Raw genomic sequence first — 19,706 nt, forward strand, 5'->3', positions numbered from 1 at the left:
TTTCATAGAAATTAATGGAAAATGAAAATAAATAATGCTAATATTAGTGATATGAGGGCAGGTATCAATTTAATACAGATGAAACAAAGACTGAAATTATTCAGTTTATGAAAAAAGAGCCCTATTGTCCTTCTATGGGACACTCTTTGGACTTAGGTTATGTGTTCAAATATGATGGAAAAAATTAAATAAAATACAACGTATACTGGAAATAAATTGCTAAAGACTGTCTAAAACAGGAAGCTCAATTAAGGATTTCATGCTATTTTTTAGGTTTGGGGGATCAGAACCCCATTGCAGCAATAGGTAAGTCCAGGAACTCATCATGTACAAAAGGAGGAGGCAGCTGGTCAGGTTTCTTCAGACCCAAGCCTAAAGGAAATACTGGAAACATCACAGCAGTTACAGCTCAGCATAATGGATTGGATCCAAGTAATTCTACCACAGGGTGAGACACCTCCTTCATCTACAGAGTTCAGACAAACGGTATATGAGGCCCTTCATTTCACATAGTAGGTGGGAAGGATGTAGTTTGGTACACTTCATATTCACTTTTACATAAAGTGGATTCTTAAACATGTAGGTGGGTGTCTGTTTCTGTACCTCCACTTCAAGAGACATATTGGAATAATAGAATCGCCAGTGTGAATAATCTAAAGTAGAGCTTACTTTTCCGTTAGAATGTGAGTCACCTGTAAAAACGGTTTTCTAAGGACAGTCAAATTTCAGGATGTTCTTTCCTCTACTTCCAACGCCCACAGAATAAACCACGAAATTCAAAGTTTGACAAAAGTCTAAGTGCCTAGTTAAAAATATATATATTCTTGCAAGGAAGTTGGGAAAGAGTGGTAAAGAGGGCGTTAGGGCAAGCAGGCTGGGCGGGTGCACATCTCAAAACTGCAGAAAGGGGAATCTGGGAAGAGCTTTTTAAAAAACGGACTCTTACATGTTTTAATGGGAAAGAGCGGAACGCAAGGTGCTGGCATGGAAGGTCTGAACCAACATCAGATTTTTCTTGAGGAACTTGATTATTAGTTGAAGAATCTGCATTTGAAAACTAACAAATTGACGGGACAATATAATTCACGTGAGCTTCCTTCATCGACCCCATGAGCAACCAGGGAGCCGCGGTGTGCCTGAGCGACCTACATTTACTCCGTCATCCCAGCACTGGAAGGAGTCAGCCAGCGTGGGCCCTTCTCATAAGCCCCGCTTCCCTTCTCGCGGAGCCCCTGGCCCCGGTGGCGGCGGTGCCAGGCTCCCGGAGTGCGCGGCACGCTGCGGGCGCTCGTCCCTCCGGGTCACCCTTTCACCCCTCCTTCACCCCCGGCGCCACGCGGGGTGGCTGGGTTTTTCCGCCCACTCCCGAGGCGGTGCTAGCGAGGCTGGGAATTGCAAGGCCTCCCCGCTTTGTCGAGCTCTGGAATCCGAGTCCTCCCCGCCCCAGCCACTCTGCTGGGGCGCTGGGGGCTCGAAGGAGGGTGGGGTTTGTTTCAAGACACTAGGATTAGAGACGCAGCCTCTCAGTCTGAACTTGTCCTCGACCTCCCCCCACCCCGCCGCCTCTGGTCCGGGAGACGCCCGGCGGGCGCAGACCCAGAGCGCTCCACAGCGGAGGGAGCGCGGCCGGCCGCCCAGGGCATCCCCGCGGCTGGGGGCGGAAGGCGAGCCTGGCAGCAGGAAGGGTCGAAAGGGGCGGAGCTCCGCCCCCGGCCGCCCGGCTGGGAGGCCGGCACGGTGAGTGGCAGCGCGGAGGGCGCGGCGCCCGCGGAGAGGGGCGGAGGCGCGGGCGCTGGTTGGCGCGGGCTCGGGGGCGGGGCGCGCGGGGCCGGGCCGGAGGCGGGGCCGGCGCCGGGCGCTGGGGCTGCGGGCGCGCGGAGAGGAGTCGTGAGCAGCTGGAGCGGAGTTGGAGGAAGCGGCGGCCGCGGCGAGGGCGGCGGGCGACCGGGTCGGAGACGGCGAGCTCAAGATCCGGAGCGGCCGGCGGGTCGGCGCTGGGTCAGAGGCGCGTTGGAGCGGTGCGCGCAGGAGGCCGCCGCTGCAGCCCGGGCCCCGCAGAGGAAGGAAGCCGGCCGGCGGAGGAGGTAGGCGGCGGCAGCGGGTCCGGGTGTGTGTGCTCGTGAGGGGGAGGCGGTGCGTGCGCGCGCGGCTGCCGCCGCTCTCTTCCTGTCACCAGCAGCCGCTTCTCCTTCTGCAAAGCCGAGCCGCGGGAACGCCGGGCGGCCGCCGGCATCTCTCGCCTGCCGGGCAGCCGCGGGCCTCGCTCCTGGCCAGCGCCCTGCGTGCTCCCGGCCACCTCCTGACGCCCGTTTCCACGGTCCTCTTCCGAGCTGGTTCTGCACGCCGCCGGGCGCATTCGTCCCCGGAGTTGCAGGCGATCTCCGGCTCACCCCACCCCTTCGTCACCGCACACTTCTGAGGGTCCCCACTGTCGTCTTGCTGCAGTTTTCCGGGGCCCTTCACCGAAGGAGAGCACCCTGACCGCTGCCTTGGCGTTAGCGGGAAGGAGCGATGCCTTCCCCCGCGCCCTCCAGCTGCAACCAGGGTCGCCGCTCGGGCCCTTCCCCGGGGCGGGCGGGGCGCGGTGGTCCCCGGAGCTCACCCCAGCCCCCGCCCTCTGAAGTTTGCCTCCCTCCTCTTCCGGGGTGGGGGAAGTGTGCCGCGGGGCAGCGGGTCGCTGGGGCCCTAAGTCGGCGTCTAGTGCCGGCCGGGCCTGGGCAGGTTGTTGGAGGCATATGTAATGGGGTCTTGGAACCGCCCGGAAAACCAGTTTTTTGTCACGCGGGGCGAGACTGGAGGGACCTGCCCGGCAATATGGAGCCGGCTAGGGAGAGCAAGAGAGCGTGTAAGCCGGGGCTAAAATATCGTGGGGAATTGTCTGGAAACCACAGCTCTAACACTTCCCAAGGGCAGAAACTGCCCCGCAGATCACAAGACAAAGAGAACAGAAAAACCCAGGCCAACCACTCCAGTACAGAAATGTACTCTGGTAACCAGAATTCGAGCATGAAACGTAAGGGTGTGAGCGGAATGGCTGTTACGTGTTGAATGTAGAACATGTGTGAACTGGATTTGGGGAAATTCTAATGCTTCTCTGGGCGCTGTTAATATCGGAAAGGTCTCACTTCTGCCGTTAATCCCTGGTGGAGCTGCAGCGCTGTTGGTGTCTGAGTATGAGGTTACTCTTTATTGGGGGTTTTATGACTTGAGACGCGATAAGGTTTTTTTTTTTTTTTTTTTCCCCTCTTCTTTTCCTCTTAGTCAATGCAAAGTACGAATGGATAAAGCAGTTCCGGGTTTTGAATGCAGCATAAGATTGTCATTTCTGTGAGATGAGGGTCAAGTTTTAGTTGTTAGGCGGGACATTCACAAAGCTTATTGACCCAGGCTTTGTGTGGAATTGTATTTTAATATTTCATTAGCTTGCGTTGTGTTTTGCCAACTTTAAAGATGGTTAGGTATTAGAAAAGGTCAGAGTTAGGTAGACATGTTCATTTCTGAGGCAGGCTATCAGAGTATAACCCTCCCAGCTATAATTTTTTGGCAGATCACATTGTTCTTGAAATAAAGTTTATAAAAGCAATAGATGATAGTTTTCTTAGCATCAAAACTTGCTTAAACTTTGGGAAGCAAGTGTTTTGGTCATTACAAAGAAAATACCCTAAGAGTGATTTGCGGGGAGAGTCCCTCTAAAGTTTGGGAAGGTGTGGTGGGTTCGGAATTAAGGTTTGACCTGCAGAGGCCAGTGGAGGAGGCTCCCTGCCTTGCAGAGAGTCGTGTCACTGCTGGCCTTTTCAGCTTTTGTTTGCCAGTTGCAGATCAGCCCTAGAGAGTTATCCTTTCTCCATAGAAGTGTATAGATTGTTATGATTGGAAGAAAGTTTTATGTATCTCATATTGGCTTTCAAAGTCTTATGTGCATTTGTTTTTTAACTTTCATCTTGATTTGGGACCTGTTCTTGTCAGTTGCATGACAGAACTCTGCAATGTACACACAACTATCTGCTGTTTTATCTGCTTTTGTAAAATGGTGAGATCACTGTGTCTTTTCATGTCTGTGATGCTGACAGTCAATGTGAAAAAGCAGTTCACTTCCCATTGGTTAATTATATTGTCTTTCTTTAGCTATTTCTTGACATTTAAAATTGTTAATATCAGGAAATCTCACAGCATAAAATTGGTTTTGGGAAACAGAAGTGGTACAATAAGTTATAGATAGTACATATTTTGGTTATTGACAGTGGGGATGGTAGTATGCATTTATTTTCTGGAAATGTCACTTGCACCTAAGCTGCTTTTCGAAGGGTTTTGTATCTTAAATGTAAACCTATTCTACTTACCCAAATTTAATGTTGTTAAAAGTGTTGGCCATATCTTTAAATTTTCCCATGAATGCCATGTAATTTTTAGGTTAGTATTTTAGTCAAAGTTTATTTTTATTCTGAAGTAGTTCAGGGGAGTATTCTAAAAAGGCATCTAGTCTGAAAGATTGTTCACATGCTCATTAAAACAGGAACAGTTCTAGCGCAAGTTTTATTATGTTTGCATTTTGTGATTTGCAAAATGTGTTTTGTTGAATAAAGAGGTGAATGAGCAGATTGAAAAAAAGTGAACTTATCGTCAGGTAGAATATAGAAAGCTGAGACGATGTTTGCATGTGGGGTTTTGCTTTTAATTTTCTTGCATCTGAGGCTTACACAATGTGGAAGAAAATGAGAAGTACTTTTTTTAGTGTTATACATTTTAGACAGGCTCTCCACAATCTCCTTCTTTGGGAGGGCACCGAGATTTGCCAGTGAGGGCAGGAGAATGGAGCATCTTAGTGAAGCCCTCAGAAGATGAGAAAGTTGCTTAGCAATGGAAGGAAGGGATTATCAATTTAGTTTTTACCTAAGAAGGCATAATATTAATTATTTAACAGCCTTTAATCAGAAACTTAGGTCGTAACTAGTTTTTAAAATATTCGTATTGTTTATTGCTTTTTTTCCTGTCTCCTCCACCTACACCCTAATGTGATTACTTGCCATGATTCTGCCAACACTCTTGTTGGAATTATTTGCCTAAAAGAGTGGTGATTAAAGGCCATTTCATGTACATTATGCCAAATGAGCTGAAAAACAGACTATGTAATTACTCATAAACTTGTCTGTTTGGTTTATGTTAGTATTTTTTTTTTGAAAGGGTAGAATGAGTGTAGTATAACTTTTGCTAAGGAAAAAAAAATCCTACTGTAGAAACATCTTTGATTTTATCCTCCCAGCATTGTTTTCCTTAAAGTAAATCAAATACGTACCCACAGGCACCTGTAGTCAAAATAGTTTTCAGGTTAACGATCACCCCAGAGAGTATTGAAGTCACAGGAGTCTGGCCACAGCGTGAGGAGAGTCCACCAGTGGGTGGAGTGAGGTAATAAGCGAGGTGCCTAGGATGGTGTCCCTTCCACTTGCCTTCCTTGCTGGACCGCCAGGGATCCCGACCCAGGGCTCAGCCCCATGAGGATGCAGCTGCCTTCAGTCGCCAGAGGATTGCATTAGTGCTGTCATCTTTTCTCTTTGAGGGCAGCTAGGGAGCAGCCACCCTGTTGGAGAGGAGTCTTGTCCCCTAACTCCACCCCCTGCCTCACTGCCTCACACCATGCTCTCACACACTCCTGGCCCCTCCCAGGCCTCCTTTGCCCTGACATCTGCAGAGCCGTGCTCTACCGCAGGTAGGGAGAGAACTTGGTGGCAAAGTCCACGTGCAGCCGTTATCTGTCTGTGTGTCTGTCTCCTCTGGAAAGGAGTCAAGGAGACAGCAGAGTGTTATTTTGGCTAGCTTCAGGGTTCACTTAGAACAGTTTGCAGCATTTAGAGGCAATGCAAAAGCAAATTCCTGGCAAATGTTCCTGTTTTAAGTTTGAATTGTATACATGGCAGTAAGTGGCATTCAATACTAATAGTAATCACAGTAGTTATAACAGTAATAACATTATACTGTAATTTACTAGCTCTGTACCTTCAGGCGAAGTATTTAACTCCTCTGTGCTTGTTTTCTTTGTTTTCATCAGTAAAATGGAGATAATAATTGTACCCAAGGTGGTTGTAAGGATTAAATGAGTTGATATATGTAAAACTCTAAGAACTATGCCTGGCCTGTCATAAGCACTGTCGGTGTTAATTATATTAAGCTGTAATTATCACGCATGGAGCTAAGTGCTTTAAATATGTAATTTCATTTAATCTCGTACTAACCCTATGAGATACAGGTTTGCTTATTGTATCTGTGTCACAGATGATAAAATTGTGCCACGGAGAGGTTTAAGTAACTTGCCTAAGGTTACAGATCTAGGCCCTGGTGGGCACAGCTGCCTGAGCCTGAAGCTCAGTGCTTTTGCATACTTTCTGGTTAAGAATTTTACAAAATAGCATTGTTTTTTCACAGGAGGAAGGACTTTAGATCATCTACTTCAGGGCCTCTGCACCGTGATGATGGAGACAACTGGAATGGTCAACCCCACCGCCTTTTCTGGGTGATAGGATCTGTTTCGTAGGCCCTGGAAGCCACAGCCTGAGCACTGGCGTTGTCCTTCCTCCCACGTCCCAGTGGTGACCACTGAGCCTTACAGCTGCCTCCGGCTGGGCCTGGGTCTCTCTCCTTTGCTTCTCCTGCAGGGCTCGGGCACCACCCCATCACTGCTTTCTGGAGAGCCCTGCCTCCTTGTCATTTCACCTGGACTTGTCCTGTCTCCCTCGTACCCTGCAGCCCTGAAACGGCTTGTGGGCAGGAATTGTGGCCTAGACACCCAGCTTCCGCACAGTGCAGACCCAGCCCTGAGCATGGCAGCTGGCAGCACATTCTGGTTACTTGGTTGGTTTAAAAATGAATGGAGATATGTGAGTGTCTGTGACTTTGGGCTTCATCCGAGCCCTTCATTATTATTTTAATTGAGGTGAAATTCACGTACCATAAAATTTACCCTGAGCCCATCATTTTAAATTGAAATTCATTATGTTTACTAGGAAATTTTAACTTTGTTCAATTTGATTTTTGTGATTTCCAGGACACCATATTTGGAAGGTAAAAGATTTTTAAATAATGATTTTTTAAAGAAGACTGTGTGAATTTAGGTGGGGAGCATGCCCTAGACTCAGAGCTATCACACTGAAGGTGGAGAGGTGGAATGTAGGGAGGCATGACTGGGGGCCCAGGAACCCCTCCATAGCCTTCTCAGCTGGACTGAAGACCCATTTTGTGCTGGGACCCAGTGCCAAACTGCTGATTTCATCTCAGGATAGAATCATATGATTAGGATATATTCTTGATTTATTTAAAGTGATTTAAAAATATCCTTTATTCCTGCCTCCCCACCAAGTTTGCTAAATCCTTGTCCTTTGTAAAAGGGGAATGAGTAGGTCAACAAAGTCAGAGGACTTTTTTCAAAGAATGTTGTTTGGTTCTTGGCCAGAATGCCTGTGGGTTAGAGGGTTAAATTGAAATTTTACTTTTAAGCAGTTGTACATTAAGAAGTCATGGATTACTACTTGTCGGGCATTAGAAACAACTTTATTTTGAGGAACAGAATGAGAACTGCTCAGTATATTAGCAGAGAGAGAAAATATCTTTCCAGTTAATGATATTGCAGGAATTCTTTAAAAGGATTGAAAGACTGGAACAAAATATTTCTCGTTAAGGAAATTGTGAACTGTTGCATATGGTGTTATATATAAGAGTAAGTTAATTTGTTATTTGTTCACAGGACTCCTTTATACTTTTTGTTACAGTAAGTTACATATGCACTGACTTGGAGCCTATATCATATAACTGCCTTGGTTATTTGAAAGCATTAAATTATGCATGGTGGATATTATCCACATAATCATTCACAGAGTAAAGGTTTTTATATTGGAGCTGGGTGGAAATAGTTCCGTGTAGCCAAAGAGATAAGTATATGTAGCCAAAGAGATTGGAGGTGCAATCTTGTGAACCTGGGCAACATATATCCTGTCGATTTGGATAGTTTGGGCTCCAAATCGATCTCAGGAGGGTTACACAGCACTAATAATGCCTCAGGCTGCTGAGTCTTCTGCAGTCCTGGGGAGAATTTGAAGTGAGCGAAAAGAGAACTTGCCAGTCCTCTAGATGGGATAGCCCTTGTGCCTGTGGATTGATGCTTCACATATCCCTCTAAGGTGGAGCTAAGTTGTTAGAAATTGTGCAGGGAGGGGCCTGGGATAGCAGCAGGGAGCATAGATGCCAAGAAGGATACAGGTGGCAGAAGCTTAAGCTCAGAGAGCAGAAATGGGCAGGATTCCAGAAGTGGGCAACCTTTCAGAAGTGATGTGCCAAGTATTCTTTTATTCACTGGTTTATGGACTTCTTTGGCAAGGGTGCATTTTAATGGAGTCTCTTTGGAAGAAAATTTCCATGGTCCAAGATGCTGGGTCTTGGAACTGCTGCTGAGTTACAATGACTTCTTTCTGTGCAGGTGTATTTGTGCAAGAGCCGTGAACACTATCAGTAAGGCTGGTGTCTCAGAGAGTAAAAAGCACACATTCAAGGTTAAATCTGAGAGGTCAGAGTGTGCAGGCCAGGAATATGCATCACTGACCCCATGGGCATATCTGGACTGTCCTTGGTCATCGAAGCGAGTTGAGTTGGGGAAGTAGGTTCTAGTGGTGGTAAAGTGGAGGCTCTGGAGCCAGACTGCCTGGGTCTGAATTCTGCTTCCACCACTCAATTGCTGCGTGTTATTATGGTCCAGATACTAAGCTCTGCACGTCAGTTTTCTCCTTTGTAAGGTGAGAATATTGATAGTACCTGTCTCATGGTTATCTTGAGTATTGAACGTGTTAATACATATATAGCTCGCAATAAATGTTAGATCATGATGATGATTGAATGGGTTAATACACATAGAGCTTCCAGTAAGTATGAGATGAGGAGGAAGAGGGTTGAATGGGTTAATACACGTATAGCTTCCAGTAAGTATTAGATGATGACCACGATGACGGTGACAGTCATTAAAATGGGCATGGCAGTCAGGAGAAAGTGTATGTGTGCAGTAGGGTAGAGGTGCCTGTCTCCTCTCCCTAGCCAAGGCCTCTCTGTACCTCGCCACCCAAATGACTTGTCAGCTCTCCCTCTTACAACATTGCTTTCCAACCACTTAATTGGCACTGAATCATGGCCGACTTTGAATTGTTTTGATTGATCTTCCTGGCCTTGATTGTGGAGTTCCAGAAGACAGGTATGGTGTGTTTTACTTACAATCCTAGAGTCACAGAAGATCTGGGGTTTTTTTAATCTGACGAGGGCTCGGAGTTCTGCACAGGATTCTTTTTACACAGAAAGTTAGATTCTTCTCACAGATGGTGAGGGAGGGGCCATTTGCAGAGACATAGAGGTCTCTGGCACATATGGCAGAGATGGCTACTCTAGAGTCTGGCCTTGTTAGAGTCATCGGGTTTCTCAGGGCTCTTTTTCTCTTTGCACAGATTAAGCCTCAGGCAGACCTAAGCCCAGTTTTCAGGTTTGTCAAACCTTCACCAGACATGGAGCCTTTTCTTACTCCAGTGTCCCCTGGTGAGAAACATGCATAGCTACATCGGTATGCTGTGAGCAGGGGCTTGGTGGTTGCTGAGGGCTGCGTAGGGGAGAGAGAGAGAGAATGAGAGAGAGACCATTATACTCCCATTCTGTCAGGAATCTCACCAAACTGGCCCACTGGGTTGTGGAAATAGAGGAAGCCATAAGCAGCAGCTGGCGGAAAGGTCCACCCAGCCTACTGGTTGAGGAGTTTTTTTCCAACAAGACATACATTGCCAGGAAAAGCTAACAAAAATTTCAAGACAGATTTGGAGGAATTAAATTATTCTTAGGCATATTGCCTGGTTTCCAGGCATTTAGGGATATGTAAATTTTCATGTTCTTTAGAGTTCTGTGTCTCATTTGTACAGAGTACGTTAGTACTAAAAATGAGATTTGCTAGTTCTACATTTTTGTGTGAATTTATGCAGTGAATATTTAATTTGATTCTGGATCTGTCAAAAGGAGAGGCTGTCTTCAAACATAATATAGTTTATTTTTCTCATACGTTCTGCTGGTTGCTTTAATTTTTTCTGACAACTGAAACACAAAGTAGAATACTATCCCAAATTAATATTCTTGCTTATACAAAGGTTTCCAGTGTTTGTTTTTGCTTCTTTTAATATGTAGCTCTCCTAAGAGTGTTATTGTATTACAGCTAAGAGCCTTTTACCATGTACAGTTGAATACTTTACACTTCTGAATGCCAACATAACAATTAATCTGTGATTAGATTTTGCTTCTTAAAATGCCTACACTGAAGAGGGCCTGTAATATTAGACTTCTAAAGGATTCCACTCTTTAAGACTTATAAAAGCTCTCTTTGATATAGCACACTGAAGTTGTGTGGCTATTGTTTTTATTGCTTTATTGTTCCTCCAGCTTAACTGAAGCCTTTAGGTTGCTTTTACTCTTTATAATGAAGATAACGTTGAGGAATGAGTGGAGGGCAGGGTGTGCGCGTGTGCACACTGTTCTAGGGCCATCCGTGCTCTGACTTACTAGCTCTCAAACTAGCCAGTCTTTGACTCTCTAGTTCCTCTGCCTCCACTAGCTTAAAAAAAAAAGGAGAAGAAAATGCCTTTCATTTCCTATTTCCCCCTCCTCTAAATTATCTTCATAGAGTAATCTGCAACAAGCATCACTATTTCCTCTCTAGTTCCTTAACTCCTTAAATTCTAGTTCGCATCCTCAATACTACTAGACTGGAGTCTGCTTGCTCAAAAGTCAGTGATGATTCCACAGTGGACAGAGCCCAAATTACCTAGCCTGGCCTCAGTTTCCCCCTTCGGGAGGCCTCTGCAGGATTTAGTCTTAGGGATCACCTTTTCCTCCCTGAACCCTCTTATCCCTTGTTTCCAGGACATTGCATTGTCTCCAAGCCTTGACTTTCCCTTCTCAGTTGCATTCACTGAGCCTTGGTGTTTGGTGCTTTGATCGTTTTTTTAACTTTGAACGTTTTCCCTTGTGAGCGCCTCCATGCCATTGAGTTCAGCCTTGCCTAGTTTGCAGCTGATTACTGAATCTCGAGTGTGTTCCCTCTCGTGAATCACAGGCCAGGTTTTAACCACCCACCAGCACACTTGTATTTATATGCCCAGCATCACTGTGAGCCCATCAGGCGTCCTGGCTTCCCTTTGCCTGATGTTGGTAGCTCAATTCTTCTCATTAACTCAGGATCAGGCACCTTTTGCTCCTCTCTTGGCTTGACCCGTCTTTCAGCACCGCTACATCCACACGTGCTTCCTGTGCAGTGTCTCTTACTTCAGTCCTCCCCTTTCCCTACCCTCTGCTGCCACCTTGGTTCATGCCCTCCTGGCCACTTGCCCAGACCGCTGCAGTACACCTTTCATAGCTTTCCTCACCTCTTCTGTCTCCACGCTAGTCCCTCCTACACAACACGTTTGGATTGAGATCCCTGATCCTGTTGCTCCCCTTTCTCCAAGCTTTTCAATTGTGGACTGCATTACTCACCAAGTCAACACGGGCATGCATGATGTCGGATGACCCCTGTCTAACTCGGTCCCTTGCTCCCTGTTTGGCTGCAGATGCATTGGATTTCCTGTTCCAACTCTCCCCAGAATATGATATTTGCTTAGTCACATCTGCACCTAAGATCATGCCACACATTCCACTCTGTCTTCGGATTCCTGTGTTTAGATGTGGTCTGTCCCTCAGTTGAACCCCCTAGCGTTTAGTCTCTGCCTCTCTTATGGCATTTACCTAGTGTAATGGTTCTTTCTGTGCCAGACATGCCATGTGCCAACACCCATTACACCCGCTGCTTAGTGTTCTTAGAAAGCAGGGACTGTCTTACTAATCTTGGTTGTGTAGATGCTGTCGAGCGATAGCACTCTGCCCCGTGTGTGTCCGCAAAATTAAGTACTTGTTGAATAGAAGTAGAAATTCAAATTCACACAGATGACGAAATGCAATGTTCATTCATAAGTCTTGTTTTTCCTTTGCTAGGCGCAGCTCGCGAGTGGAGTGGAACAGTAACATCAGACGACAGATGGACAGTGTGACAAGAGTGTCGGAAAGGATTGGGCCTCGCTGTGAGAGTCAGTCTGGAGTCAAAGTGTTGACAAGTTGCTGAAGAGGAAGCCAGGGGGACGACTGTGGCCCAAAGAGGAAGTGCAGCCCTGACTGCAGTCACACCGTTGATGGAGGACAGATGGACGGCCGGATGGCCAGTCACCTCTCCTCTTAAACCTTTGGAGAGTTGTCCTTTGTCTTCTGCTGGACACATACTAGGAATCTTAACACACTCTCTGAATTCACTTTCCATAGAAACGTAAAATTAGACTGCTGTGTATAACCGGACTCATCTGTTGCATGCTCACAGATTCGCAGACATGAGTGCCGAGGGGTACCAGTACAGAGCGCTCTATGATTATAAGAAGGAACGAGAAGAAGATATTGACTTGCACTTGGGTGACATATTGACTGTGAACAAAGGGTCCTTACTAGCTCTTGGATTCAGTGATGGACAGGAAGCCAGGCCTGAAGAAATTGGCTGGTTAAATGGCTATAATGAAACCACGGGGGAAAGGGGGGACTTTCCAGGAACTTATGTAGAATATATTGGAAGGAAAAAAATCTCGCCCCCCACACCAAAGCCCCGGCCGCCTCGACCCCTTCCCGTTGCACCAGGTTCTTCGAAAACTGAAGCAGACAGTGAGCAACAAGGTCGGTATTGATGAATGATTGCTTAATGACTCTTTTTTTTTTTTTTAAAGGAAAAGTCTTAGATTTGGGTTGGGCTATAATACGCTGAACAGAAGTAATTTTGGCAACTTTACTTGAATTTACATATGGTGCATAAAAGCTTATTCAATCATTACATGGCTAGAAATCTGTGTTTGTGGGGTGGGGAACTGTTATAAAAATAGGGAGATGGTGTCTGAGAACCTGTGTAGTGAGTGTCCTTATACACTGTTATCATAGTTGCCATTGAGTTAAACGTCTGTTGCATTCTTCTTGTTATAATTGGTATTAACATAAATAATCATTTTGGAAGAGTAGAGAGTAAGTCTAATATAAGTATATTTAACATTAATAAGATTTGTATTGGAAAAATGTAGAAAGTAATAAAATGACGACAGAACTTGGCAGAGAAGAAACCATTGTTTTCATAACCTGGTATCTACCTCTTGGTCTCCTCTCCAGGAACTGGGGCTGAAGCTAAAGGTCAGTCCTGTAGTTAACAGAGATGTAGAGGGACTTCTCATCCTTCACGGGCAGTGTCGTCTGTAGCGTTAATGCCTGTAGTGTGCTTGGCTTTCATGAGGAAAAGAAAAAAATCACTGAATACTTTTCTTCAGTGGAAACCACCCTGATTCAGAAACCACTCATTGTTTATTGGAGATGGTCCACACTCAAGCTTTGTGCACAGCAGTTCATTTAAGGTTTCTCTTCTATGCAGTTTCATACCGAGACAAGCCTTTTGCTCAGCTTTGCTATCAACTTTGTCAAAGAATTTGTTTCTTCCCTAGTAAATCTCAAGCATTTTTTTCCTTGTGTAACCTTTTTTACTCAAACACTGAGAAAGGTATGTTTGAGAGTAGTGGACTGGACTGCGGTGGTTCCATGCTGAGCAGCACTGACTGAGGCATCCCCATGCATTTCTGGAAGAGGTTCTGATACGATTATAGCTTCTTTAGTGTTGGCTGATTCTAGCACAAATGAATGAGGTAGCTAGAATAGAGACGCAGAATGCAAGGGGGAGTAGCTGCCTTTAGCGTTGGGTGATAAAAGGATTGCGAATATTTTGTAAAAGTCAAAGAATTTACTAAGGATACCTGAAGGGAAGTGCTTTTCCTTCCCCTTCCCGACCCAAAAGGGATACTTGTTTCATAAATATTATACTGTACTTTATAAATAATATCCAAGAAATATCTTTTACTATACAGTTCAAAAGCAAAAGTTAGTTTTTCTTTGCAGGTGAATCAGAAAACCTCGACTCTGCACATATAGATGTAATTTTGTCAACCGTTGTGTTTCTTGTATATTTTCACTTAGCAGATTGAAGGTATATATATAATTGTTTTTTTCCCACCAAACTACATTTTTTTATTATTTTTTTATTGATGTCATAATCGTTTATAACATTGAGGTTTCAGTTATACCTTATTATTTGTCAGTTACCGTGTAAATGTGCCCCATCACCCCTTGTGCCCCCCCAATTCTCTTCCCCCTGATAACCACCAAACTGTCCAAACTACATATTTTTAGTTTGACTTTTTATTTTTTAAGTTAGAAACACTTCCTTGAGTAGACTAATTCAAAAGGAAAAATGATTTAATTTGTCCCAGAATACAAAAGATTACAGAATCATGAAAATACCTGAATTGGATTTGAGAAGATTATTTAAAAGGTGGAAAGAGGGTACTTTGTCAACATTAGTGACAACAAGATTTTGTAAAAATAATTTCTAAACAAAATTGTATTTGATAACTGTTGTCAAGTGTAATTTCATTTGGATACAGAAAAGCAAATCTTTCCTTATAAGAAGGATGATTTTCTCTTTTTAGGTCCTAAACTATTTTATAAGGCGTTCTCCCTCATGTAATGTGGTGACAATTGAGATTTTTAACAGCTTTTTATTTTTCTTTTTAATACATGGAAAGGTAGAGTAAAAGGAAATTTTTTAGCAGAATTCAAGAAAGATACCTGTGATAATGTGCATTGAAGTATTAGAGCAGGCCTGAATATAAATGAGAAATTAGAAATAATTGAAGGTTGAAAAGGCAGGTGTGAGGGGTTGGGTGGGGAATATAGCACTAAACATGAGATTTTTTAGAAACGTTAGTCTTATATTCTTATTTAAATGATTCCTATGAAAGAAGAATTCAGTAGCTCCTACTGTTGTGTGTCAGATTGTTATGGAAAGTAGTTGTAAGGATAAATTTATATGTTAGAACCTAAGGGACTCTGATTTTTCTTTCTAAGTGTGTACTTGAAAAGCTTTTGCAGTGACTGTGTGCAGGCAAGAAAGGATAGTTCTTTTTTCTTACTGTAACTGAATTCTTTAGCCCCCCTTTTTTTTTGACTTCCCCCACCTGACTTAGCCTGTTTTTTGTTCTTGACTGTCTTTATTTTATTTAAAAGGTTACCCCTGAGGTCTAAGGCCTAAATGCAGGTCTCTGGTTAAGACAATGTCGTGTGGACATTGGCCCAGCCCTGTAAGGGCCGTGGGGTGAATGCAGGGTGCTGAACCTGCCTGTGCTCCCAGTATCCTGCTCTCACCGACTTCTCTCTTTTTAAAAGAAGGTTGTCATTAGACTCTGGCCAAAAGTGGACTCTGTGTGAGAGGATCTTCCTTCTATTACAGAACTCACTTTTCCACTTTCCTTGTATGTTCCTGGAAATAAAGCTGTGAAGTTTAACTTTTAGGGGTAAAGAGAGTCAAAAACTCCTTTGAAAGTCTGATAAACAGCTCCTCTCAGGAAAATGCACTTTCTGCCAGTACATTTTGCATATGGCTTTCTTAGGACACCCTAGCCTATAGATTGAATTGAATTTGTCTATTGGACAATCTTGCATTTATTGGAATTGACGTTGTTCAGTAAACATGAACTGCATCCTTATTTTATGTCAGGAAGCAGGGATGAAAGATGAAATCAAGGCTCGATAGAGAGCGCATGTCTCCTGATGCCCTCTCCTCCCCCCTGCCCCCTCAGGACTCTACTTTTCCCTCCACTTGGACAGCTCTTCCTCAGACATCCCTTTGGCTGACCCACTCTCACCTCTTTGCTTGAATCTTCTCATGGAGGCTGGCTCTGCTCACCTCATTTCATGTGGCAACCTGCCCCTCTGCTTCTGCAAAGCATTTCTTACCTAACCTACTATAGAATGTACTCACCACCTTGATTGTTTATTGTCTCTTCCCTCTGGTGGATTGTAAGCTCCTTGAGGGCGGGGATCTTGGTGGTCCCTCCATTATCTCAAGTCTCTAGAACAATGCGGTAGGTTCTCAGCAAGTGGATAAGTGCTTGTTGTTGAAGCTCATCCTCTAGCTATTTCACATCCTGCATGACTTTTGAAATTAGCCATGTGCTTTGTATGTGTTGTGCAGGCACAAGGCTATCGCAGCCCTTCCTGTTGGAAATCATGGTTTGTTATTCGCATCTGAAGAATCTTGCAGCCTTGGCCTTGGCCGTTGCATGCTGTGTCTCCAGAAATGTTATTTTCCACCCCAGTGCTTAGGACAGGTAGTTCTGCTGGTGGGAAAATGTGTTACAACTGGTAGTGCCTTCAGTCAGCCACTTGAGCAAAGTGAGTAGAAGATGTGTCAAGATTAGCAAATGTCCTCCGGCACAAATTTAATGCCCTCTCCCTCCTTTTGTCTCCTTTCATCTGCATGGGGGCTGAAATTGCCAATATGAGCGCCACATTTCATTTTGCCACAACCCAGTGAAGCCCCATTTTACTTTCTTTGGAGAGAGCTTCTTCCACGTTCTGTACATGTGAAGGGTGTGATGGGTGTGCAGAATAGGCATTACGTGCTCCTTAGGAGAGGCATGCTCCTTTCAGGAAAGGAATGGAGGGGCGATACTCTCGTACATGCCATATTTCCCCTGTATGCAAGGAAATGAGTCATTGGGGGGAGTGGTTTGATCAGGGAATGAAAATGTATTGCTTTCTTTCATAAGTAAGCTGTCCAGTGGGGCTGTTTCTCAAGACACTATTTTGAGATCCCTTAATTTAAGTCACGCTAATGCAGAATATGTAGACTGGTGAGATTCTATGACCATGTTAGTTTGTACAGAACGTTGAAACCTGCTCACTTGAGAGATCACTATGGATCTGAGTTCATACCCACCTCCATCCCCCTGTCCACACACTCCCACTTTGGACTCTGAGGGTAGGTCTCAGGTCCCAGCTGGTTCCACATATAAAACATGAAGCACACATTTGGTGTGGACTATTTTACGTTTTGATCAAAATTCTTTTTAAACAGAAAAAGAAAAAAGCCTACAGTTTGCGTTTGCTTTCATAGTTTCCCCAGCCATGTTATTTTTAAACATTTTTCACACTCAGCATTTGAGTGTCCCTCCATGGTTGTTGTTCCCCATCTAGAAAGCAAGGCTGTAATAAATCACATAAATTGACTGCACTGCACAGAGGTCACAGAAGTTAGCGACCTGATCCCAAATTACACACCTTTGCTGAGCCCATGGTCATAACATATCGCTGTTATTCACAGAAATATTACCGGTAAAAGTATTATGTTTTGCTTCACAAATTTCTGCCTGTATGGATTCTGTTATAGTTCAGAATTTGCCTTGTCATAACTTCTGTCACCTTTTCTCCTACTTACTTGGGACTTTGCTGTGAAAGTTGGAGGATTGTCTTGCTAAACGCCCCTGAACGATGGGGTAAGACATCTGACTTTTGGTGCTGACTGCCCGTTCTGCGTTGACTACTCTGCTTTTGTGAGAAAGCAGGCCTGGTGACAGGATATTTGAAGATATAAGGGGCTTTGAAGCCCCTGTCTCACTTCTGACCAGCCAGAAAAATTAATCAGAACACTAGAGATTTTTGCGCAGGTGTAAAAATTTACGTGTTTGCCCTTTGTGATTTAGTACAAAAATGGAATACATTTCTGAAAAATGTAATCAATATGGTTGATTAAATAGTAGGTCTGGAGAAAACAAATGTGATAATTATTTTTGATAAAATCAGATGAGCATAACCACTTCTCTTATGATCACAGAATATATTACTCACGTAGTAAATTATATAACAATTCTCTCATGAGCACCAGCATTTCTATTCTTTTTACTAAATTCTTGATTTTTAAGACATTTTCCTGTTAATTATAAATTTAAGTATTTTGTTTCCTTAGAAATGTGACAGACTAAGGAAAGAACCTTAATTAACAATTTGCATATCCATGGTTGTTTGAAAAGGAAATTGACAAGAAGGGAAAGGATTCTAGCCTTTGTTGCTTTTTAGCAGGAAGGTTCTACCCTGAGCTGGCCTGGCCATGATAGGGATTCCCAGGCAGACCCTGAGGGGGATGAGAGGGAGCCCCCTGCTACTCCCAGAGAGGAAAGGAAGACATCCTCCCTCCTTCCTCCAGTCTGTTTGACCGAAAGAACTTGATTTTCTCTTTTCTGGAGCTGTGGTGACAGTTAAGTTCAGGATTACAGATAAGACATTATTTGAGAAAAAGCTCTCTACCAGGTTACCATGACCTGTGTCATTTAGAACCACAGGGCCGTGGTACTACAACTTGTATTTTCTTATGTGAGATATATGTCCAGATGCTTTTGTTAAGGCTTCTAGCTTTAGCCATTTCATTCTGTGTCCTTTTTTCCAAAATGGGTAAAGGGTCCAGTGTCCATATCTGTACAACCTAAATGAAGCCTTCACACCTTTGATTTGAACAGGAGCTGTGTAAGCGGAGCGAACCTATTTTGTTTATCAGCAACCAAGCTAATGTGGATGTTCTAATAAAATTTTCTTTGTCATAAAAGTAGAACTCGATATGCTGAGTGTTTCTCTTTTAGCTTGGTTGTCAATAGATTCTTTGATAACTTTGATGTCAGTCTTTTCTGGTTTCTAGGTGAATGCGTCTTTGTCTAAAACAGGAGAAATTCTGATTAATAAGCACTTCTTCACTAAGTCAGGGTTTGAGAAAATAAACATTCGAAATTATGAAATTCAACAACAAAAGATTGTTAGCCTTACATCTGCTAAGTAGCATCCAAAAAGGGGAGAATTTTGTGTCTCTGACAAATAAGGATACCAAGTATATGATGCCGTTTACATAGCCATGTTTTTCTTAGTAAAAGAAAACAGATGTTAGTAGTACAGCTGGCTATTGAATATGTGTGTCTTGGTTGCTAACAAATTTCCATGAGGAAGGACATAAAATTAGTTTGAAGGCTGAAATAGGAGACGATAACTTGGTGTGATAGCTAGAAAAGAGAAGCATAATTGCATGATGGATTATATCTTAATGTTTTGAGGTCTTGATTGAGTTTATAGCCTCCAATATCAAAACAATTCTTAGGCTTTCCATGAAACTAATCTAAATAGAGGAGGTCAAAGAGAACCAGAAATTGGCTTTGTTTGAGTTACTTCAGTATAGTTTGCCTAAAATGTCAAGTTGAACGAAATATTGCCAGAATACTTTATAAATGTATAATTCCTACTTGCTAATTTATGTGCACGACCACGATATTTTGTTTCTCTATGATAATTCCGTGCAATATACATTGTTAAAATGTTCTGTTAACTTTGCAATTAAAAACAAAACAAACAAGCATCAGATCTTTCTGTTTAATTATGTATGCAGAACTTTATCCCAGCGGCTTTATGCCGCCTAAAGCGTGGCTGTCATTTTCAGGAATACCTTCTCTGGACTGTTTCTTGCCTGGAGGTGGTTGTATTCATCTATTTATATCTATTCTCAGTTGGTAGCATGTATTATGCAATGCCTATAGATTCCTCTGTCCTGTCACAGTTTGGTACATATTGAAGTTCCAACTGTGAATTTGTTACCCTATATTGTAGAAGATTGTTTGTAATTTGATGATCAAATCTGAAATTCAAGAAAGTAAAGACGTAGACGTAAGTGAAATATGAATCTCTGTGATATAGTATTTGACTCAGAAATTTCTCTCTGCTTT

At 43.7% G+C, this 19,706-nt stretch overlaps 1 protein-coding gene across 7 annotated transcripts in view; it reads left to right on the top strand.

Annotated features, from left to right (window-relative positions):
* The first annotated feature begins 1,888 nt into the window (after positions 1–1,888).
* PIK3R1 (phosphoinositide-3-kinase regulatory subunit 1) overlaps positions 1,889–19,706 on the top strand; it is an 86,387-nt gene continuing 68,569 nt past the window's right edge. Inside the window, exons 1-3 of one of the 7 annotated variants that reach the window (XM_087443363.1) lie at positions 1,889–2,084; positions 6,421–6,872; positions 12,034–12,753. In XM_087443363.1, the coding sequence (XP_087299489.1) occupies positions 12,420–12,753 (334 nt within the window). In that variant the 5' untranslated portion in view covers positions 1,889–2,084; positions 6,421–6,872; positions 12,034–12,419. Of the gene's footprint in view, positions 2,085–6,420; positions 6,873–7,069; positions 8,778–8,808; positions 12,754–19,706 lie in introns of those variants that run through there. The other 6 variants (XM_087443364.1, XM_087443366.1, XM_087443362.1 and 3 more) reach the window with 6 other exon arrangements.

Source organism: Ceratotherium simum, chromosome 18 (assembly GCF_057802395.1).
Source record: "Ceratotherium simum simum isolate JZ-2026a chromosome 18, ASM5780239v1, whole genome shotgun sequence".
In the NCBI taxonomy this organism is placed as follows: domain Eukaryota; kingdom Metazoa; phylum Chordata; class Mammalia; order Perissodactyla; family Rhinocerotidae; genus Ceratotherium; species Ceratotherium simum.